Source organism: Lactuca sativa, chromosome 6 (genome assembly GCF_002870075.4).
Source record: "Lactuca sativa cultivar Salinas chromosome 6, Lsat_Salinas_v11, whole genome shotgun sequence".
In the NCBI taxonomy this organism is placed as follows: domain Eukaryota; kingdom Viridiplantae; phylum Streptophyta; class Magnoliopsida; order Asterales; family Asteraceae; genus Lactuca; species Lactuca sativa.
In genome coordinates this window covers 202,196,690-202,221,684 of record NC_056628.2, presented here as the reverse complement: position 1 = coordinate 202,221,684, position 24,995 = coordinate 202,196,690, and the positions used below count along the sequence as shown (strand labels likewise).

Here is a 24,995-nt window from a genome sequence, read left to right as displayed (position 1 = left end):
CCTGTAATCTTTATTTGATTATTGAAATTATATTGAAAAAGAATCATGTGTGTTTAGTTTACAAAGATAACGTTCCATTCATTTTCAATCAATTCACTAAAATACAGTTATGTGCTTCATTCAATCTCGGACCAACAGGTTCATAATATTGGTTTTGATAAGGTTTATTTTGAGAATATTGGATTCACATTAGGTAAAAACAGAAGAAATTTGTTGCACTTTCTTTTTCACTAAAAGAAAATAATCTAAAAATAGTGACCAAATACTCATCGCAAAATTCCATTCTAAAAATGAAGTATCAATGATGGAAATGCATATTGTAACATTATTTGAGGTTACGATTTAATCACCATATTAGCTGTGAAATAAAGTAAAAAACGAGATGCTTTCTATTAGAAGAAAACAAATGACAATACATGGAGGGATCTAAAATTCTTCCAACACAAAATATGGATTTTAAAAAGGTCGAAACTCAATACCTTGCACAATGATCTCTGGCATATTGAAATCACAATGTCTGAGGCCTCTCCAGTTCATATCTATGTTAATCAGTGGGTCACAATCAAGGCATAAAGAAGCGAATTTGGTTGCAACATAATCTTCCCCGTCACGTGTGAGGTCGGACACACACGGAAGACAAGGTAGGCACGTAGATATCCTGAAAAGAATAATATATCTACTGTTTAAACAAAATAAAACTATAAATAGATTATTCTTTTTTTTTTTTTGAAAAAAATCTTCTAGCTAGCGGACTAATCATTCGGAAAAAATCATACCGTGGAAGAAAATTTGGGACCCACTTTTCATTATCACCAGCATCAACAAATGTAATAAATTCTCCTAACTTCACCTCCCACCAACCATCACTCCTCCTTCTTGGATATGCTATCATGTTGGTTTTGTTCATTGTGCTATGAGATTCTTTATAACTATCCAGTTCTCCTATTACATGGCTCTGAGGTGTACTCAAATACACAATATTTTGCTGATTATACCATCGTTTGTTTTCATTGCGTGGTTTTCTGGACATGCGTTGTGTAATTCCCACAATAATTGGATTCTCCACATGTCCTTGTATCTTATAAACGAGGTAACACGAATAACTAGTATTTGTTGACAAAAAAGAATCTATGATCTTCAATGATATGCGGGATGTATATGAAGGTGAAGATTTTAATATCAATACATATCTGAATCTGTATTGGACAACAACGATTAGTGTATGCCGTATAAGATATTGAGATTTTCTAATATGTGCCCTAAGGGCACATATAAGAAGCATTAATTGATGATATATATTACCATAATTAATTATAAAATACATTAATTATAAGAAATATTAATGCATTAATAATTTCCATAATAAATGTATTTCGAATTTAATTATGGTAATATTTTTCATAATTAATATTTTTTATGTGTGCCCTTAAAGCACATATTAGAAAATCCCTAAGATATTACAATCTACTTATCACTAATATTTAAACAATGTGATCCACCTATTTGTTCGGTTCATTATAATTTGTTAACTATAACGCTATTTAATTAGTATATACTTAAATGAACCAATTTTATATATCCTCTTTAATAAATGAAAATCTTTTTGCTACATGTCATACTTACATTGATTTTTGCCATATGTCATTTCGTGGTTAATTTCAATTAAATTTTCTCCACATGACATTTTATGTTTTTTTTTTCATTTTATTAAATCCACATAATATTAAATGTAATCCTCTCTAATAAATGAAAATCTTTTTGCTACATGTCATACTTACATTGATTTTTGCCACATGTCATTTTGTGGTTAATTTCAATTAAATTTTCTCCACATGACATTTTATGTTTTTGTTTTTTCATTTTATTAAATCCACATAATATTAAATGTAATAATTGTAATAATTGACTTTCCTTCTAATTCCATCCTTTCTAAATTAAAGCTTCATTAGTTTCCTTTGTTTATTTATCTATTTTTTTTAATTCACAAGAAAAAAACACTTTAATTTTAATAATTTAATATTTTTCTAACTTTTTATTATAAATTTAAATTTTTTCAAATGTTTAGAATTTTTGTATTTAATTTTTTTAAATGAAGCCATGTAATACATGGGTCTTACACCTATTATACTCTTTTAAATAATGCAATCCAGTGAGGAAAAATCATTTAGTTTAGTTCAAATGAGAGAGAGAGAGAGAGAGAGAGAGAGAGAGAGAGAGAGAGAGAGAGAGAACCGTGATTTAAATAGATATTTAAGTTTGAGCTCGTCTGATGAGGAAGATTGAATCAACTCTGGTGATAACATACAACATTTCTTTCCATTTGAATCGTTTATCCAAAACCACTGCAAATAAATATTTTTAAGCATTTTATTAGTCATTACAACAATGTATTTGATAGTTTGATAATTACATATCTTATGTTTTCACTTGTTTTGGCATCACATCACCTTAACGTTTATATATATGAAATGTAAGTAAGCTAAAAGGTGAAGGATCAGAGGTAAATTTTGTGAAGGTTACCAAGTTAAAATTAGAGACTCACCACATCAATATCTTTAGAACCTGTCACTTTAATGTAAACACCCTTGGAAAGAACGGAGTATGCATGCCATTTGGTTTTGATAGGAACATGATTTTGAGGGTTTTCCCCAATCTTTCTACGTGCACCATCTAGGAGTTGTTGGTAGTCGGTTGGTAATAAATTTTCCCATGTTGGAGGATTCATAACATCTTGTTTGCTGATTTTTTTACCATCAAACTGTAAAGAACATATATAGTAAAGTGTAAAAGTAATATCCATAGCCAAAATGTATTTAAAAATATCACAATGAATGGGTAGAATAAAATTTATGTTCTAACGTACCTTCTTTTCTGGCAAAAACAGGATACCTTCAACAACCACTTCATCTTTTCGTGAATAAGAATCCACGTAAATTTGTTCTAGAAAAATTTTGATTTCAACATCTCTTCTTTTACAATTGGTTCGAAAGAGTTCGATCATCACCCATCCATTTTCCATATAATCTCGAATATATGAAATGTAAGATTTTTTTTGGTTGTTCAGTTTGTACTTTAGACCCGCAAGTTTCGGTGATTCAAATAAATGGGATACTTGTTTGCATACGAGGTAAGCTGCATATATGACATTGGATGATAAAAAATTTGTCTTGACCTCCACTTGCATATCAACCTTGGAGACATTCAAAATCTTTGCTACCTTCCCGAATCTACATGTAGACCATATACATACAACTACATTAGTTCCTTCATGAATATATAAATAAGTCATTCTATCGTTTCATGGTGAACTCATTAAATAATATATGGAATTTGTGCATATGTGACTAGATAAAGTTTTATACAAAAATGAGAAATAACCGAGATTCAAGGTAAGAGATGGCTTTAAATTTGCTTGGATCTGGATTCATGAACTTCATTGCAGATATCATTTCTTGATTCTTTCCATTACCATCTATAGAAAACCACTGCAAAAGAAAAGAAATCATTAATATATCCATGTCGGAGTAAATCAAGCTTTGTGGTAATAGATCTTATAAAACCATGTCGGAGTAAATCAAGCTAGGATTTAGATAACCACAAACCCATAAAACTAAATTGGAAAAGATACATTGATGTTGATAGGAAGAAATGTGTCCATTGTTGGGCGTGACATGCCCTCTACGATTGATACCGGGGAAACCATAAATTTCCCCACAAATTCTCTCACTTGTCATGCAAGAAACAAATCTGATAGATTTTGAAATTTGGATATTCCATCTTTATTTAAATACTAGGTGTAAGACCCGTATGTTATACAGGTTTGATAAAACAAAGAATTCAATATGCAAGTTTAAACAAAATTTTATTTAAATTTGAAATTTTAGATTTGAAATTTGAATTTAAAAGGAAACATATTAAATACTATATGAATACTAATATTGTAATTGATTGGTTATTTTCAATTAAGGCAATTATTAATTGTGGTGTAAATATGACGTGTTAATTAAAAAAATAGAAAAAAAAATGAGAAAATGACAAATGGAAAAAAACAATTATTTACCAAGAAATGACATGTGTCCAAGTTAATAAGAGAGTGACATGTGGCAAAATTATTTTCATTTATTAGGGAGGATTATTTAGATAGTGATTTAAATTTTAATATTTAATTTATTTATATATTGTTTATAACTTTAATTAATAAATTATAATATTGAAATTAAATTAATGTTAACTACAACTTGGGTCCTCGTATGTTCAATTAAAATAATTAAAGACACCTAAATTTAAATTTTATAAATTTCTTATATATATATATATATATATATATATATATATATATATATATATATATATATATATATATATATATATATATATAAAAGAGAGGTTTAAGGTAGTCACTCTCATTCGTAATGAGATCGGTTTTTAAAAGCTCAAAGCTTACCACCCTCACATCCTCTTTACATTTTGAGAGTGAAGTTACCGAAAGGGTTTGATTCAATAAGTGTTCAAGTTAAAGTATTAACTTAAAAATATAAAACAAATCCCATTTTATTAAAAAATATGAATCTTATGTTAACCATGAAATATGCGCATTTTTCTTTAATATGTTAATGGACCTCGTGTGGTTAACGACACATCAATCTGAGAGTATAGTTGAGAATTGTTGCTATGTGGTCGCCTGGATGCATGTGTGGTTACCCATGTGCGAGCTCCTTCCAATGATCACTCCCGGCAACACACTGCATGAAGTTGGCAAATCTAGGTTAGAAAGCCAAGTGTTGGACCCCAATATTGCTCTCATATGCCTAAGTTAGAAGTCATATCTAAGGCATGGATGTTGAACTTGCTAGAATTACGAAGAGTTAAGGCTTACCTCCTTTGGGTTGGACATGGCCTTGCTTTATAATCAAGGCTCATACTGGTTCATGATCCCTTCTTTTGGGTTTTTCATTGGTCCTTAGGCCGCAAGGGTAAAGCTCTTTTTTATTAAAATAATCTTCCATTTTCTGTGTTTCCTTGGGACGCTTCATAAGGTGTGTACTAGAGTAGGGTGATTCATGTCCTACGTGCTTAGTATCATTCATGCACTATTTAACCGGGTCGGGTACATTGGTTGGCCTAGTGCTATATGGGTTGAAACCCATACCCCATTAAACCCCCGACCTAATTTTTATAAAGCATCACTGCTTTATAATAATTTGGCTAAAATAGTTATTGCCTTTCCAATTCCTTCAAGTTTTAGTGATTGCATGATGTATTTTCTCACACGACTAAATCTCCATGGGGCCCATAGGCACTTGATCGTTTTTGTAGCAGTTGGCTTTCCCACTTCTCTTCTCATAAATGATTGTCAGATCTTTAACAACTTTGATTCTTCCTTCCTTTTTTTTATTATTCTCTTTGGTCTTTATCTTCCTTGATACCTCGTTTCTTTTGTAAGGAAATGTCTCGATAAGTTATGTTCATTCTTCCCTTAACCGCGAATGCCTTAAACAAGTTTCGGCTAAGTATCATCTTGTTAAAGGGGATGGTGTTGCTCTTCCTGGTCCAGATGTTGTGATCGATCGTCCTCCTCTGGGTAAAGTTTGTTTTTATCTCTATTATTTTGAGGTTGGTCTTCATGTGCCTCCCTCCCCGTTCTATGGATCGATTATTGAAGCGTATAATATTCATACTTGTTAATTAAAACCTAATTCCATTTCGAATGTTATATGCTTTGAGTTGCTTTTTCATGCGTCTTTGGTTATACCCACAATTTCTTTATTCGAGTACTTTTTTAGTATTTGTAGTAATAGGGCCTGGTATTATTTTCGGCCTATGGGATGGAGTTTTATTGAGGGTCTTCCGGATTCCATAAAAATTGGAAAAATGAGTTTATCTAGTTGAATACTTCTTGCTTCCCTTATCGGAATGAATTTCATCTTCATTGTACGATTGATGATCAAAAGCCTGACAATACTAGTGATTTGGGCCAAGATATAGATAAGATTTCTCGTTTCAATGTGATGATGAAGAAGTTTCCTGAAGCCGTGTTGGGTTAGGTTGGCATCATTCTATACTGGTTCCACCTTGTAGTTGTTCTCACTTTGTTCGTCCATGGTCCATGTATTTTTCTTTCACAAATATTACTCCCCTTGCTTTCCTTATGTGTACTCATCTTATTTGAATTTTTTTAGATGGAGATCGGTTGCCATTCCTTTTGTCTGACTTTGTAGAGGGTAAGATTGTGGCACGTGATCTTGGCTCTGTTGACTTTGACCTTCCTATTATCGATGATAGTTTTACTTATAGCGGTAGTACCGGTAGTAACACACAAGAGGAGGAGGACTCTGAATTGTCAATTAGGGTTCATGACTCCTACAATGATACGATTGGTAATCATACTCCACATGTTTTAACTGGTCTTGTGGCTGTTTTCGATGATGATGGGAGTGGAGAGCAACCGTTAATTCGTCGTAAGAAAGGGAGGGATTCTGTTGCATCAACCGCTTTAGCGGTAATTTTAGAGTTCTCAATAGGTCTCGTTCCTTAGATCTTGGGGCTTTTTCTTCATTTGCTAGTAGCCTTGGTGTTGGTGTTCCTGCTACATATATTGCTCAATTGAACGCTAACAGTCCCCCTTATGATACTAATACTCCTCATCTGCTAGTCCTATTTATGCTCCGTCTTGGAATATAAGTGAGAGCAAAGTTTAATGTAGCCTAAGGTTGTTGTTTCCTTTTTTGAAAATTTTGCCTCCCTTGGCACCCACTCAAACGTTAGCCAAGATCGTAGAGAGCATATCCGAGATAAATTCAAGATTAAACTTGTTGAGAACATGGTTCTAGGTTAGGAAGTTATCTCATGGCTCGAAGAAAATGAGGCCTTGCATCTTGAAAATCATGGCCTTCATGATGAATTTAAGACGATATATGAACTTGTAAAACTGCTTGTGGTTCTTTCTGGTGGTGCTTCCCACAACGTGAAATCGTTCCGTGACCAGTATGTGAAGCTTGTGGATAGGTTTGATAAGTTAAAGAAGGTCTCTCCTAGTGTTGATATGTTTTCTCAAGCGGAGATGGACATGGTAAGGTGTGAACTATCTGTTATGCAAAATGAATGACAAGGTTGTTTTGGAGAATAAGCTGGCTTGTTATCAGGATGAAGTTTCGACGTTGAAGGCTATGGTGACATCCCTTAAATTAGAAAAAGTTGGTTTGGTGGACAGAAAAGCTATGCTTGTAACGTATGGTTCCTTTTATCTCGAATAATATGAGGATTGCAAAAAAAGGAGAAGAATGTAGATGATAGAAAGATAAGAACTTATATCCTATATTTGTGGTATTCTCAATCAATATGTATGTGAGTGTGTGTGTATATATATATATATATATATATATATATATATATATATATATATATATATATATGTTTATTATAGAATGATATTGCTAATGACCACACTTGATAGCTAGTTAGTACTAATAAATTATTTATTTATAGTAATTTGATTATTAAAAAATATAATCAATACTTTTATTTAATGGGAAAAACAATATTTAATGAAAATAATATTTTACCAACATATTAGGAATTATTGTTTATAGAAAATAATAATAAAAGAAAACAAAAAATATCTAAATATCATATGGTATGAATATAAATGGAGTGTACAATGTTTTGGGCGCTCAAAGTAACCATTTAGTTAAGATAGAACTATGTTATCGGTTAAGTATGAAGAACTCCAAATTTTGTCTTCTTGTCCAGAAGGCTGAAATACATAGGGATGGAGTGAGATTGCTTTTGCATTTGTTTAATACTTCATCCCATGCGTGTAAGAAAGTTCCATTCTCTCATTGTTATATGTCTAACATTTGTATATAAATACATGAATACAAAAAAGGAATTAGATAAGAAATGGTTGCCTTTTTACTCGCTCTATTTTTCTTCTTTTTGATAAAAATTGTCGAGAGCAATTTAGATCTCCGCTATTGTCTTTGTCTTGCATTTTGGTGTAAGATACAAGTGATTTTATGTTGGTTCTCTTAAAGGTTTATTTTGTATAAATCTTAAAGCTTAAGAACAACATATATACAAGTGAAGACTAACATCTTTGGTGGCTTACTCTTGCTTAGTGGATATCACTAGAGAGATTCTACTTTGGAGCTTGTTGTCATCTTCATCAACTTCCTAATTGCCAAAAGGAACCAAAGTCATCAAAGGTTGTGAAATTTTCTTTCCTCTAAGAAAGTTCAAGGAGTTTGAATTTCGAAAAACAAAAGATAAGCCATATATATATATATATATATATATATATATATATATATATATATATATATATATATATATATATATATATGTTCACTTTTAACTGTAGAGTTCTTATGGGATCTGTTGCCCTCGCGACTTTAAAACACGTTTTGACAAGGAAGGTATCCCCACCCTTATAAGAAAATGTTTTGTGCTCCTTCCAAGCCGATGTGGGATCAGGTGAAGGTTGCCACCCACCTTCACCTCCCCCCCCATTATAGGGTTCGACCTCTCTGTCAAACACATCGACCCATGCCCCGACTCTAGTACCATTTGTAACATCCACCTGGAATGTATCACAATATTACTTGCTTTGGGCTCTCGTTATGAGGACTTCCCAGGAGGCCACCAATCTCGGTACTACTCTCGCCCAAGCACGCTTAACTATAGAGTTCTTATGGGATATGCTTCCCTTACTGCTTTAAAATGCATTAAGACTGGGAAGGTATCAACATCCCTCATAAGGAATATTTAGTTATCCTTTTTAGCTGATTTGGGATCAAATGCAACCCACCTTCACTCCATTTACAGGGTTTGATGTCCTCGCCGGGGACATCCGATAAAATTGGAACGATACAGAGAAGATTAGCATGGACCCTGTGCAAGGATGACATGCATAAATCAAGAAATGGTCTAATTTTTTTTAAGGTGGGTTGCATCTGATCTCACATCGGCTGGAAAGAATAACTAAATATTCCTTATGAGGGATGTTGATACCTTCCTTGTCACAACACATTTTAAAGTCGTAAGGGTATCAGATCCCATAAGAAATCTACAATTAAGTGTTCCTGGGTGAGAGCAATTCAGGGATGAGTGACCCCTAGGAAGTTTTTGTGTTGGGAGCCCAAAGAAGAAAATATTGTGATACGTGCTAGATGGGGATGTTACAATAAAGACGATCATTTTCAGTCGAAAATCGTGATTTTACTGAATTTTGAAGTATTAGCTTGGAAGTGTACCAAGTTATACACCATGGTGGATTTAACAATAAACTTGGAGTATATTGCAACTGGTCAGATTGCAAAGGAAGTTATGTGACTATATCAAATTTATTAGTGACATCATTGTTGAGGTTCAATCATTGATGGTCCTTTTAAATGTTCTTTGTGATTTAAAGGGTGAACTTACCTCGAGTATGGATCCCAACGTCAAACAAGCTCACATGGCGTATATTATGTAAGTACAACCATATCTAATAGTTGTTCGGATGTGCAGACATCATAGTCAATAGAGTTATATCAAAAGAAATACTTGTCGATCCATTCGCTAAGTTAACAAGTCTGACAGTAAGACTTGGTGATGAGGTATTTGATTTGCAAATGATTTGACTTGAACCCACTTCAAATAGTTTGTTTTAAATTTGAGAACTTAAGCAATATAAAGTCTTAATCTGATTTGGCGATTATTAAGTAGAGATCTTAATATATGATGGAGATCAGTCATTTCAATTAATTTATCAGTGTGTTCTCATTTTGCATGTTTAGAACACACTTCCTGAATATTAATTTATTCAAAACTCCACAACCGGTCATACTCTTAGGAGTGAGTATTGAGTTAAGGTTGTCATGAAGTGTTAGTAGATTGTCTATAGTGATTAGACATAGCATGGAGATTGGGACTAATATTCATGAGTTTTTAATGGAGATTTATGTATTGGAACAACCCGCACTTGGAAAGTTATTTCATGGATATAGCTACGAGTAATTCAAAGATGATAATATTTTTTTATTCTTAAAACGAAGAGACGTTGAGTTCTTTGCATATAAGTTGGTTGTACATTGGTCCTTCTCTAACGTTATTCGTAATTGGTGGTTATAACGAGTAAGTGCATGCATGATTTGATAAGTAGACAAAAATAAAATATAGTCAAAGTTTATTTGTTTCTTCTTCCTTAATAGGAGAAGCGATATCTAAGGGTGAGCAAAACCGAACCTGAAAACCCAAAAACCAACAAAAATCGACGAAACCGAAAACGAAAAACCAAAACCAAAACCTAACCGTCGTTTGGGTTTTAATTTCTTAAAACTGTAAAATTTGGTTTGGTTTCGGTTTCGGAAATATTAAAAACCGAAAAAACTGAACCGAATCGAATTTTATAAAATATAATCTATGTTCTGTGTGTGTGTATATATATATATATATATATATATATATATATATATATATATATATATATATATATATATATATATATATATCTTTGGATTTAAAATCATATACAATAGGTTTGTCTGATGGTAAGTGCTTTGATGTAGAAGATTACGTGTGTCATAAGTCTCTAGTTCGAATCCCTTGCCAACATTTATCTTGTCTTTTATTTGGAAAGTCATAGAATGTGTCCCACATCGCATGTGTATAAAAACAATAATCCTCTTCTTCTCTTATATAATGTACCAAAGAACCCATATCGGTTGATGAAGAGAACATTCACCTTTTTCATCATCTATATATGAAAGTTTCCAAGTCTCACCAAGTGTGTTTGTAACTTGGTTTGGGTTTGGGTTTCAAACCAAAACCAACCCATTAAAAACCTAAAACCGAGAATCCGAACACAACGGTTTAGGTATTGGATTCCGTTTTAAAATTTTAAAAACCGATAATATTGATTAGGTTTTGGGTTTGGATTTAGGTCAAAACCGACCCAAGCTGACTCATGCTCACCCCTAGCGATATCATTGAGGCTCTCGATGATTTCATTTTGATATCTAATGTGTCTGGCTAGGTCCGGACTAAATTGACGTGTTCAATTGGCAGTCTGATTTAATCATCAGAAATCGGAAAATCGAGAAACATAATGTTGAAATGTTAGGTTGATTCATAATCCATGACTCATTTCACAATGGTATGTTGTAGAAACAGAGGGATAATTGATCACTTACTAAGGGTTGATTCTTGATGTGATCAGAGTTTGACAGTTGTTGTGGAAGGCACACTTTGTTGGTTTTTAGAAGAATATTTGACCAATAGTACTTTGATGACTTGTTCAAGTGGGAGACGGTTGGAAATAGGTGTCCAATGTCATAACTAATTGGTATAACTTTATGAACAATAACAAATTTCTTTTAGGGTTTCCCTCAAGAGCTAAAATTAGCTACAAAAGGATTTAGGGGGGGGGGATAATTTCTTAATTTATTACTAGTTAATAAATTAATTAAAAACTAGTTATAATCAATTTAAATTAACTGGAATTAATTAAAATTAATTTGGATTTATTTAAAGGTACATAGACTGAGTGTTAATTGTTCAATACTTGAGCAAGAGGAACATTCTAGAATCACTAATGGGGTGGACGGTTTTGGAGAGGATTTAGAAACCTTCTAGAATCGAGCCTAATGGATGATAGAGAAAGGATTTGAATATGGATTAAATCTTATTATTTAATTGATTCAAATTAGGTTTGTCTACAAGTTACCTCAACTATAAGTGGGCCTTTTGAACCTTCATAATTTCGTTTCTAATCTTCCCTGCACTCTAAGAATCTAATTTTCTCAATTTCTCTCTCCTCTCTACTTGTTTTCTACGGTTTTAGACTTTTGGGTGTGATCCTTTAGAGACATTCTACTGTGGGTGCTAGTCCTTCTAAGAAGCCACCAAGAGTTCAAGATCTTCAAGGGAATCAAGAGTAAATACGATTTTACTTTTAATGTTAGTAATTCTATCTCTCTTGGTAGTTGAATTCATAGTTTTGAAATTATGTTGTTGTAATAGTAAAACCTAGATCTATGGTGCATGTACACTTAGGGTTATTTATAAATGCTTCCACTACCTAAAATTCATGTACAGATGCATAGAAAACCCAACAAGTTTATTATTTAGGACTTTGGAACTATAGAAAAGGATCTCTATGGTAAATTCACAACTCCTTCCCTTGATGAAATCAATACTAAGCTAGAGAATATTGGAGGGATGAGATATGGAGCCACTATTGAACTTGAGATAGATATTGTATTTAGAAGCCTAATAGAAAATAAGAGTTTATTTAGGTTGAATCAGAATCACCTGTATACGGATTCAAATATTAATGACCATGAATTCCACCACTCAATCAAAACATTGCTCGAAAAATCTTAATTAGTCTATCATTTATGAACTTTTATGGCTGCTGATAATAAGAAAACTACGAAAGAAGGTGATGGATTTCCTTGATAACCACTAGAAGAGAAATTGTGGTTTTGATCACTTAGGTGATATCACTAGAACAAGAAAGAAATGACCAGCAAAATCTACGAACAACAAATCATCTTTCCCAATAGAGATCCATCTGCAACATTCTTTATTATTGAAGTTTAGGAGGTGTAGCAGACAGTTAATCAAGTAGTGCGTCCTGTATTTGTACTTTTTTAAATACTATATATGGAGTGTATGTATTAAAGGTTCGTATATGATATTTACACACATGTGCTCGAAAATTCTTGTTCTTATATTTTATATACTTATGTTTATTCTATATTTACATTCCAAACTACTATGTCATTTTGTATTTAAGGACCATAAACTAATCCTATCATATTGTATATTGAAGAATTGCATGCGACACAAACATAGACAACTCTTTATAGGAGTCGAGAGTTGGAAAGAAAAATTAGTCTGGATTTTAGTAAGGTTTTTAATTAAGCCATATATTTTTTTTATTGTAGTACTTAATAATTTTAGCATAATTCGTGTTATATTTTATATTAATTTTATTTACTCTTAAAATAAAATAAATGTGTTTGTATGAGTGCTCATATGTTTTCTCATCATAATTAAACTATGAGAAATAATAATTATTTATTTTAAATATATAAATATGAAAATAGAGAGTAAATTACCACTTTGCTTTCATCAACAAGGATTCCAGTAGAGAGATGTGAGTATAATTCCTCTTTGGTACTATATGTTGGAAGGGCATTTGTCATCATATGTATGGCTTTTATGATCGCATAGTCTGCCTGTAATTAAACAAGTGTCATGTAAGTAAATGTTCAGTTGGTTAGTGTGGTATGATTTGGAATCCTTAAAGAAATTTAAAAAATCAAATACGTAAATTAAGGAATCGATGCATGGTTTAAATATTTTGTCCCTTGTGTTTTATCAATAAATGAACGAAAGATGAAAATATCAATATAATTGAGGCTTTTTGTATGTAAATATTGTATATATTAACATAAGCCCAATTAGCCCATTGGCATAGGATTTTCCTATATACTTGTATCTTCTCATTGTAATTATATCATTTAATTAGTATACTTTAACATCAATTTTTTTCTTGTTTACATGGTATCAAAGCAAGGTTTAACATTAAATAATATATTATTTTGAGCACTTGTGAGTGTCAAAATCACTCTTCATCCTACATAATCATTGTTGAAGTGAGTATTGTTCACAATGGAATCATTGTTCATGGGTTACTATCTTTTTTTTTTTTTTTTTTTTTTTTTTTTTTTTTTTTTTTTTGATTAAGGCACCCAATATGTGCATTGCTTTCTTCCGTTTTTATTATGAGTTATGATTTAGGAGCCACATGAGTGCGTTGTTTTGTGAGTTTTCTGGTCTAGGAACCCTATGAGTCTTCTCTTTAATCGATATTACATATTTTCTACCGATGTTATTTGGACACAATAAGCACACAGTTTTATATTGTTTATTCTGAGTTATGATTTGGGCACCATATAAGTGCATTATTTTATGAGTTTTATAATTTGGGCACCACATGAGTGTCTTCTTTCTTCTACCAACATTAGATATTTTTTCCTACTTCGCTTGGAGTTCTAACTTGATATCCGAAGAGATCAGAAAATGACTAAATGTGGTAAAAAATATTTGTGTTTTTGGTCATATTACTATTACGATATCTACATAAGAGTATACTCAACTTTCAAGATATAAAAATTCATGTGTTGACTCAACCACTTTTTTCGAAGCATGTAACCTTAGTAAGTGCCTATTATCTTCTTCCTCCAAATGGGGTCATTTTTTCAAGTGCTTCAGATCACACGACAAGCAACCATAATTCTATGATTTTAAAAACTATAGAACTTGATGTCATGTCACAATTGTAAATAGATATACCCCTCGATTTCTGATGTTCAGGCAACATCCACTTCAATTTCATTATCTTTAGTTTTGAGTTACCAAAATTCCCGTTCAATTTGGTATATATCGGTAAAATTACACGTGCTTTGAAATGTAGTGTCACAACTTTTTCCTGATTATATATATATATATATATATATATATATATATATATATATATATATATATATATATATATATATATATATATATATATATATATATATATATATATATATATATATCATCCTTGAATGTAAGTTATCTTTATTATCATTAACTTACAATAAGTTTAATATACATCATGATGTCAATTATCTATCTGTATTCGATTTAGTAAAAACGATATGTAATATGTTTAATATCATTAATATCTATTGAAATTTATTTATTTTTTGTTGTTTTAGAACGACAATCATTGGAATTAGTAATTATCAATGATTTGAAGATTTATAGTTAACAACAAGTAAGTATATATATATATATATATATATATATATATATATATATATATATATATATATATATATATATATATATATATATATATATATGTTTTGTATTAATATATACTGAAAAATGATTTTATTCTATTTTATCATATATTTTATGGCAATTTTGTTTGTAGATATTTTTTGGGATTGCAATTATGTTATATGAATAATATGAATAATGATATAAAAGTTGTGACGTTATTGTCGAGTCAGTAGTTAAATATTAAATACATTCTATATTTCACAAAAAATATTAAAATATTATAAAAATAGATACTTAGAGTTAACAAAAAATGAAATTTGGTTATCATTAAATAATATTAACTTTTAAAAAACCATCTCTAATAAATGAAATTTTTTTTGCCACATGTCACTCTCATTGATTTTGCTACATGTCACTTTGTGGTTATATTCAATTAAATTTTTTCCACATGACATTTTCCGGTTTTTTTTTTCATTTTTATCAAATTTCACATAATATTTAAATGTAACAATTATAATAAATGTAATAAAAATACATATCAACTTCATTAATTGACTTTCCTTTTAATTTTAAAAGTTATAAATTAAAACATCATTAGTTTCTTTTGTTTATTTATCTAAATTATTTGTTTAAATTAAAAAAAAAACATATTAATTCTAATAATTCAATAGTTTTCTAATTTTCTAATAAATTCAAACTTTTAAATATTTAGAATTTCATATTTAATTTTTTTTATATATACCCATATAATACATAAATTTTACAACTATTAATATAACATATAATCTTACCGACAAAACTGAAAGTTATGATGATATTTTATTCTAAGAAGCTTGTAATCTAAATTCCAACATGTTATTACTTTTTTATAATCCAATTTCCAGCATTGTTTTTAGTTTTAACTTCAAAAAACTATTTATTATATTTATCGGTTAGTTATTTATATTTTTTTTATAATTATATATAAGTTATTTAGACTATTTCGGATTTTAAAATATAAAACTAAAGGAAAAACATCATAAATGGTCCCTGTGGTTACCCAAAATCTGAAGTTTAGTCCCCGTGGTTTAAAAACCTCATAGATGGTCCTTGTGTTTTCAAAACTTTTGACGATTGGTCCTTATTGCTAACTCCGTTAACTTTTGTCCGTTAATTGAGGGGCATTTTCGTCATTTAACACCACAGGGACCATTTATGATCTTTCCACTTATTATTATTATTATTTTTTTAATGAAATAATTTGCAAATCGTAAAGATCCCCAAATCCACCACTGGCACCTTAAACTTCGTCGTCTCATTCAATTCCTCAAACGTCACCACCAAATTCCCAAGCCTCACCACAAATTCAATCAATAGTGAAGTAAACGTCACCAAAGAAAGAACACTTGCACTCTTATACGTATCCCCTTCATCTTGTATCACCATTCTTTCCGGTTTAAACAAGAATTTCAGAGTCAGCGATTTTCTGAAAACCATTTGTACCCGCGAATGGCAGATTTGTAGCTCCAGGACTCCTCGATGTTCCCAAATCGAGTCGAGCTTCGCTGAACGAATGGTACCCGTAGTATTTGTATGGGTCGTCGTCGTCGGTTTTTGAGATGTCTTGTATGTCTTGAAATTCGATTGGGGGTTTTCCGATTTCACAACTGTTTGCATCGACGAGAAGGTAGGATTTTCGATCGAATTGTGTTTGTAGGTATTTCGCATCTGTTTCTGGTTTTCCAAATGTGATCGAGAAATCGAAGCTATGGGATGTGGTTGAAGAGCAACCAAAGCTCTTGCGCTTCCTTCAATGGCGATTTAAACGAAGAAATTGAGATTCTCTACCTCCATTTCAACTTCTGGGTATTTACTCGGCTTAACTTCATTTTTCTCAATTTAATTTCTGTGTTATTTTGTGGATTTTAACTATTCGAGCTAACTTCAAGCACGAACAACGATTGATCGGTAACTATCTATGGTTTTTTATTGTTATAGTTGCTTGATTTGAATCCACTTACTTTGATTTTCTGGAAGAAGGGTTTATTGCATTTGCATTCGATCAATTTTGGTTTGACCTGGAAGGTTGGAATGAGATTATGTGTTGACTAGATCATTGAACCTGGTTTTGTTCGTCATAAGCAGTTTTAAAGTTCATTTATTTCTTGATTTTGTTATAATGTATAGCTTAAAGTAGCGTTTGTAAAAGGGTTAATGATGGATTTAAAATTGCATACACAACTTCACCCTAATGAAGTTGATGATAAGATGATGAAGTTAAACATGGTAGGGAGATGTTTAAGTTTGTGTGTATGTGATTGAGTTTCGATACAAAGAGAGACCATTTGCATATTATTTCATTTTTTTTTTCTTTTTTTTTTAATGAGTGAAAACATCATAAATGGTCTTTGTGATAGTGAAATGACGAAAATGCCCTTCAGTTAACGGACAAATTTAACGGAGTTAGCAATAAGGGCCAATCGTCAAAAGTTTTGAAAACACAAGGACCATCTATGAGGTTTTTAAACCACGGGGACTAAATGTAACGCCTGTGTTTCTGGGCCTGTCATTAATGTTGATATAATAGTCTAGGTTAACCTTTGTAACTCGTTTTGAAATAATAAGAGTGTATTATTTGAGTATTATGTGTTTTGTGCTTAATTGCTTAATTATGTGGTTTGATTAATTAAGAATAAAAATAAGCGTCAAAATTTAAGTGTAAAATAAACTTAATATCTTTGGATAATGTTGTAGTAGTTGAAACGAGGTTTCCGAATATATATATAGAACGCCCAAATTTGACTTCGTATGTGGAAGTTATGATTTATCGAAGTTTCGGCTTAGCGGTATGCAGCCTGAAATACTCGATTTGAGATCGAGCGGTTTTTAGCCGAAGCAATCTAAACGAGGATCGAAGGTCTCGTTGTTGGTATCGAAGTGATAAAAAGTTAGGCGAGAACGGACGTCAAACGAAGAAGTTATGAATTTATAACGAAGTTTTTCTGTCGCGGCCTATTAAAAATAAATAATAAAAATAAAGTTAAAATTAGCCGACGGGGTCTAAACGAAAATTGTAGAGCATAGTCTCACCTTCGCGTGGATATAAAGAACGTCAAAAATGGAGTTCATATGAAGAAGATATGAATTTCCGAAGTTTATTAAATAATTTGTATTTAATTTTAATTGGAAAATCCGGCATTATCCGAAGGGGAGTCAGCGATCCGATCCGAAGTACGCCCCGTGTACTCGTGTACGCCCCGCGTACACCGAGGATGTCGACATTCGCACTCGAGTCTTCGGATGACGCATGCAGTGACGTTTCGGAAGCAGTACGCCCCGCGTACTCCGAGACTCCAGCCTCCTATAAATAGGATGCGAGGGCAGCCGGTTCTTTTGTTCATTTTCTCTCTTCTCTCTCCCGTTTTGCCTCGATTTGCGTGCCAGAAATACCCCGAAGCCCCGGTATTATTCTCAAGCCCCGAAGCAAGTCCCGAGATCCCGAAGATCCCGAGAAGTGCGGTTCCCGAGCCAAAGCTCTGCCCGCGAGAAGTTTGATTTTTGTAGAGATCTTCCAAATCTGCTGAGGATTACTACTTCTGCAAGTCGTAGTGTTGTCCGATCATCTTCTGATCAAGTGAGTTATACTACCTTTCATAAACACGATAATAATACAAGTATGGTTTGAGTGTATTAAGTATATTGTTGTTTATGTGTATAATTTTGTTTTTATAAGTGTGAATGTATATTCATTCTCTTCTATCTCATAGATCTGATTTACTTTCTATGAAATACGTGTTATGTGTGTGTGCCTCATATGTTATGTGGAATATGTATTGAATGAAAATGCTATACAAGTTTTAAACTATGTATAAAAATATATATTTTTATCTATTAATATGTTGGGTAGAACATGGGTAGATAGTTGGTGTGAAATAAACAGATGAGAGGCCTCGATGTTGTTGTTGTTGTTGTTGATCTAGTTATTCAGCGGAGTATGGATAACGACCACTGACTCTTTCTAGACAGTCCAGTGGAACGCTAGCAGGTTCATAACCTGTAGGTGTTGTGAATGATGTGTTCACCGGTGTACTCTATCCCCCCTCATAGTTGCCTTTAGGATATCTATTGTTGAGGAAAACCCTTAGCAATAATGTCTGTCCCGATGAAAATCTTAGATTAGGTCCCTTGAGATAGGTGTTATTTTAGGGACGTAAAGTGAGGATAACGGGAATGGGTAATCGGGATAGTGATTGGTTGGTGAAATTAAATATAAATTATTTATTGTGGGTTGAAAACCCTATATGCTCACCAGGCTCCCAAGCCTGACCCACTCAGTTTTAATTGTATTACAGGTAGTGGCGCGAGGGCATAAGATGGTTGAATCATCAAGTTGTTTTGTTTACAAGTCTGTATATGTATATATTTGTTGAATGACTTGTAATGTTATCGTTTATGCTTTATGGTCTGTATCGGAACATGACATCCCGAGTTTTAATTATATAATGAAAATGCATCTCTTGATGAAATGCTTTGATAAATATTATTTTATCATGTTTTGTTTTGGGAACAAATTCTGCAACTCTTTCAAATCAAAAGGATTTACTCTGAAATTATTTAAAAGCATAAATGAAAATCGGTCTATTATGGCCGAGATTTTGGGGATGTCACACTAAACTTCAGATTTTGGGTAACCACAGGGACCATTTATGATGTTTTTTCAAAACTAAAAAACTAAACCAAAAAATGACATATTGTAATCCATTTTAATCTTTCAGTTTAAATGTAAGTGGAATAGAGGTAACATTTAGGGGTTTATGTTTTTAGATGGAAAACGAAAAAAATCAAATTTTGTTGGAATAAGAAATGAAAAGATAAGACTTTAGAAGTGAATCGGTTTTTTAAAAAAGATAAATAAATATTTAAAATAATTTTTTAATAATAAATTCATTAAAAACATATTCATTGTTATTATAAAAATGTGAAATATATAAAAAAGTAAATTAATTTTATTAAATACTTTATTTTATATTTCCATTATATGTTGTAATTTATTCTAGATTTTTGTATTAAAATTATTAAATTTTCTATTTACATTTCATTCTTTTTCATTTAAAAAAAATTCAAAAATTATATATGTTAATTTAATAGGAGTATTATTTTAATAATACAACTCAGCTTCTAATTAGTATGTATTTATGGATTGAACTTTAAAATCATTACATTATCTTATTTTTACACGTATAACTCTCATGAAAAAACGGATTCACAAGCTTAGAAGTGTTTATTGTTATGTTTTCTGTTTTAATTTAACTTTTAAGATAATTAATGTAAATTATATTTTTAATGTTTTACTGTTTATATATAATTGACTTTAAAATTATGATTATGTTATTTTGTTTGAGTTTTGAATGAAAAAATATTATTGATACAAATATCTATTGTAATTACCGGTTTTTATTTAGTTTTTCATATTTTTATTAGATCTTGAAGTTTTAATGTATCTGTTTATATATAGATGAGAAATTAAATATCCTTTTAACATTTAATGTTTTAATGATATTTTTATATACTAATAGATAGGAAGATTTGTACAATTCTATTTTTGGTCAACGAGTATACACCTAATTTTATTAAAATAAAATAATAAAAATTGTTCTTAGTACCAAGAAATTCACTTTGAAACTAATACTTCAATACTGTTGGAACTTTGTTAAATGGAAAACACTCTCTTTGGGACTTGTCCCACATTGGAAGAAAGAGGAAACTTATACTCCCTTAAAAAGCCTCTTACTAGTTGTTTACTAATTAGATCAAAAGCTTGACTAGAGGGATTGGATTGGATTTGGTGATTGGGATAGTCAAATTGGTCTTGAAAGCTTATATTAATATATATATTTAATGGTCAAAAATTGACCTTGGGGCTTTTGGGGTCTCATTGACTAGTTACAATATATATATATATATATATATATATATATATATATATATATATATATATTAAAAATCTGTTAAATTCGTTTTAACTGTTTTGACAGTTATTTTCGGTTAGCAGTTTTGGAGGGAAAAACCAGTCAATCTATATGTATAAATAGATCACCAAAGACCAGATTTCGGGTTCAGAAAAATACACACAGATTCCTCATATAATTTCGTACTCCAAATACAATGAAGGGAACATAGAGAATTTCGTCAGAATCAAGAGATGTTCTTGGTTGATTGTTGTATTCTCTAGACAGATCTCTACTAGGGAAATTTCTGTCTTAGGACACTGCAATTTGCAGGCCTCAATCTACATAATTTCGTTTTTTTTTTTTGTGTTTCTGTTGTAAACATATACCATCAAGTATGTTTTCTGTAAACTGATTCTTGTATATTTCATATAGATATTTCAATTTCGTTTGTTTTATTTCTATTAATCTTGTTGATTGTATACTTCTGTCATAACAAATACTACTTTTTGGATAGTTGTAAGGAAAAAAGTGTATTCGTTTTAGTTATTTAACATATAGATAACACCAATAAACATCAAAATGCGAACTTACTTGCAAGTTCAATATCTCCCCAAGTTTCTGTACCACCAAACAAATTACAAAAATGTGTGAGTTGAGTTCATTGTAGTTAATTTTGCATATATAGATCGACCTTTAACAAGGGAATTATAAAGAGATAAAAACTTACATGCAATTCCAATGTTTCCGCAAGTTTCTGTATCATTAGGCAAATTTTCATAAAAGTGTATGAGTTTACGGATGTTTATTTCTCATGCATTAACATAAACTAATTACATGTTATAACTTTCAGCAAATATGAACTCACATGTAATTCCAAAGCTTCCTCAGACTTCTATACGACATAAAGAATTTTAGAAAAGTGTTTGAATTCATTCGAGTTGATTTGTAGAGTATAGACACAATGGGATGGAGCCTGTTAATTTTCAAAAATAACTTTTGTCTTACTTTCAACATGGATACTTCTGCAAATTCCTATACCAGCAAATGTAAAAGTGTTCAAAAAGTGTATTAATTAGTAATTTATATAAAGATGGATAAATATCTTAATTTTCAATAAATTCCAACTTAATTACCTGCTCTTGCAACATCTCCACAAGCTTCTGTACCACCAAACGAAATTTTCAGAAAACATGTGAACTGATCACTCTAATTATATATATATATATATATATATATATATATATATATATATATATATATATATATATATGCAAGGATAGACACAAAGTAACCTCTTAATTAGTTTAAATAAATTTGTACATACTTGCAATCCTAATGCTTCTTCAAGTTCCTGTACCACAAAAACAAATTTAATTTGAAGATGTGTATTAATTCATTCATTGTAATTTAATTCAGCATAAGAGGAACCCCTTAACATTCGATTGAACTTACTTGCAATTCACATGCTTTCTCAAATTCCTGCACCAACAAATAAGTTTTCAAAAAAGTCATATGAGTTTATTCTAGTTAATTTGGAAAATATAGAGTTGTGTATATAACATACCTGCAATTCTATAGCTTCCAAAACTTCCTATATATAGCAGGAAACAGAATTTCAAAAAAGCGTACAAGTCATATGTTCAATTCATGCAAGTTGATCATTATTATGAGACCTCTTAATTTTGAAAAAATTGAATCTTACTTGCAATACCAATGCTTCCACAAATTCCTGTAACACCGGATATATATGTGATGAGAAATATGTACTACAGTATAAGTTAATTTAGCATACATAGACACAAATTAAGGAGCTAGCCTACTAATTGTCAATATATGAACTTCAACTTACTTGCAATTCAAAAGCTTCCTCAAGTTCCTGTATATATCACCAAACAAATTTTCAGAGAAGTGAAAAGAAAAGAATCGATCATAATTAAAACATTCAACATATATATATATATTTGAATTGAACTTACATGTAGTTCCAATGCTTTCAAAAGTTTCCATAACACCAAATCCATTGAAGGTCGTGCTTCCTGAACATCATTCAAGCATCGATAAGCAATATCCGAAAACTCTTTCACGGATTTTGAATCAGCCTTCAAATTAAGATCAATAATCTCATTTAATTTTCCATGTTCGTAGTAGTGTCTAGCCAGTGGAACATGAAGTCGTTTTTCACCAGCTATATCCATAAAGAACAACCTCCCACATAACGCTTCAAACAACACAACGCCAAACGAATAAACATCTGACTTTTTTGTTAATATCCCAGTATTTATGTATACAGGATCACAGTAACCAAGCGTCCCACCAGCATTGGTGATGAGGTAAGTGTCCATTTCATTCGCACGACCTATTTTGGAAAGTCCGAAATCCGCAATCATAGCTTTCCAGTTGTGACCTAAAAGAATATTTGCACACTTTATATCCCTGTGGATAACTCTATGATGTGCTCCAACATGGTGATGAAGAAAATCCAAACCACGAGCTGCATCGATGCATATATTCATCCGTTGCCTCCATGTCAGTTGACACACTCTAGATCTATTCTTTAAATGTTTGTCGAAGCTTCCATACTCTGCGTACTCATATACAAGGATCTTTTCGTTGGCTTCCTCACAATAACCAACAAGGGAAACTACGTTTAGATGCTTATAACGAGACAGCAGGTTGATCTCTGTTAAGAACTCTTTGAGCCCTTGACCAGAAAGGCTAACTATTGGTAGGCGTTTCACAGCGACAGAGGTGAGATTACCAGAAAGTGAGAGTTTTCCTTTATAAACAGGGCCATATCCGCCCTCCCCGATGATGGTTGTGAAGTTTTTGGTGGCTATTTCAATATCTTGAAAGGGTATTCTAAGAATAAGATGATCTAACTCCTTTTTGATCAAAAACATACTTTTTGTATATATCACGAAAAGTAAAAAGTGAAAAGCGATGATATATATGCTGAGGAAGGAATTGAAGCTGCTATTTATCCGGCAAAAATAAAAGTTAAGAATTCACCTCCCCAATTTGTTGACTCCATCCATGTATGCAAACAAACACACAGACCCAAAAGTTTAGAAATCAACGTTCCTCCACGAATTCGTGATATTTTTCTCGCTCCCAAGTATAATTTAATATCTAGAAGGAAAGCAAACAGATCATGCTGAGTCATTTCCGAACGAGATCTAATTAATTAGACCTCCAAATCGCCAAAATCTCTACTTGAACATCTTTAGAGAGGCAAAGATTAGTTTGCTGAAAAAGCTACCACCAGAGGTCGATGAGATGTGCAATATGCATATTAATTGACATACATACACCAACCGACGATGTCCTTGTCTACGTCTATCTGTTGAACTAATTAAACGAAAGAGGGAGAAAGATCTAGAGGTGAGCAGTGACGTCGTCTGGAGATATTGAGAACCGAACAGGGGACGCAGCTAGCTGAGATAGACGGATGTGGTGGCTAACGGCGGAAACAGTGGGGGTCGGCGAAGTTAATTTTATCAGGTCTCAGAAGTAATAATACCATGCATCATATCTTTCGATCGCAACGCGGGTCAACTGCGACAGACTTTGTTTAATATTCAGAGTAATCTATCCATTACCTAATGCTGGCAGGTAGGCAGCTCATACCATTACTATTCGGTTGAAATAAATAAAAATAAAAATAATAAAACAGATACAACCCATTTATTTCATCGGTGGTGCCAACGTTGTGGGATTTTAATTATTCAGTTTTAAATAATTGAACAAAGCTATCAAAATGTCTAATCACTAATATATATTATTTAAAATTTAAAATTTAAATTTTTTATTACTTCTACTAATATATAATAGATTTTTTTTTCAATAATATATCTTCATCTTCATCTTCATGCTTAATAAAACACTCCTAAACCAGCCACGTGTCATCTTATAAGCATTTTCTTATGACACGTGTCATTCCACTATCATTCTGCTCTCTCTTTTTTCCGTCCAATGATTTTGATCAACCGTCCACATTCAATTCCTAAATATTAGAATTGCTGTTATAATATTCAAAAATCAACCTAATTTAGCTGAACTCAATTTTAAAATCGACAATCAATATTCAAAAGTAAAAAAGTAAGTAGCAAAAAATCAGGAACCTAATCTTTTCTAAATTTGAATCTGATACCCTATACATTCTGTTGAATTCATATAATGGTTTTTTCATATCGATTGTTACTTAGTTAAGAAATTACTACTTATTTCTTCTTTTAGGTACTC

General features: G+C 31.5%; 1 protein-coding gene and 1 non-coding gene across 5 annotated transcripts; one reads left to right on the top strand and one right to left on the bottom strand.

Annotated features, from left to right (window-relative positions):
* Positions 1 to 266: 266 nt before the first annotated feature.
* On the bottom strand, positions 267 to 24,398 carry LOC111914158 (uncharacterized). 4 transcript variants are annotated; one of them, XM_023909906.3, is made up of 18 exons: positions 22,730 to 24,398; positions 22,603 to 22,629; positions 22,456 to 22,482; positions 22,318 to 22,344; positions 22,206 to 22,232; positions 22,078 to 22,104; positions 21,887 to 21,913; positions 21,759 to 21,785; positions 21,619 to 21,645; positions 21,481 to 21,507; positions 21,345 to 21,371; positions 13,104 to 13,223; positions 3,379 to 3,485; positions 2,864 to 3,227; positions 2,543 to 2,758; positions 2,233 to 2,342; positions 777 to 1,196; positions 267 to 658 (listed from the first exon to the last, which is right to left on the bottom strand). In XM_023909906.3, the coding sequence occupies exons 1-18, from the start codon at positions 23,651 to 23,653 to the stop codon at positions 457 to 459; spliced, it is 2,733 nt and encodes a 910-aa protein (XP_023765674.1). In that variant the 5' UTR covers positions 23,654 to 24,398; the 3' UTR covers positions 267 to 456. The 4 variants fall into 4 exon arrangements, with proteins under 4 accessions (XP_023765674.1, XP_023765675.1, XP_023765678.1 ...); XM_023909907.3 differs by having other exon boundaries at positions 21,619 to 21,642; XM_023909910.3 differs by lacking the exon at positions 13,104 to 13,223.
* LOC111914221 (U6 spliceosomal RNA) lies at positions 8,832 to 8,935 on the top strand. Its single transcript, XR_002857723.1, has one exon. It is a non-coding gene; the product is annotated as a U6 spliceosomal RNA (small nuclear RNA).
* Positions 24,399 to 24,995: the final 597 nt, after the last annotated feature.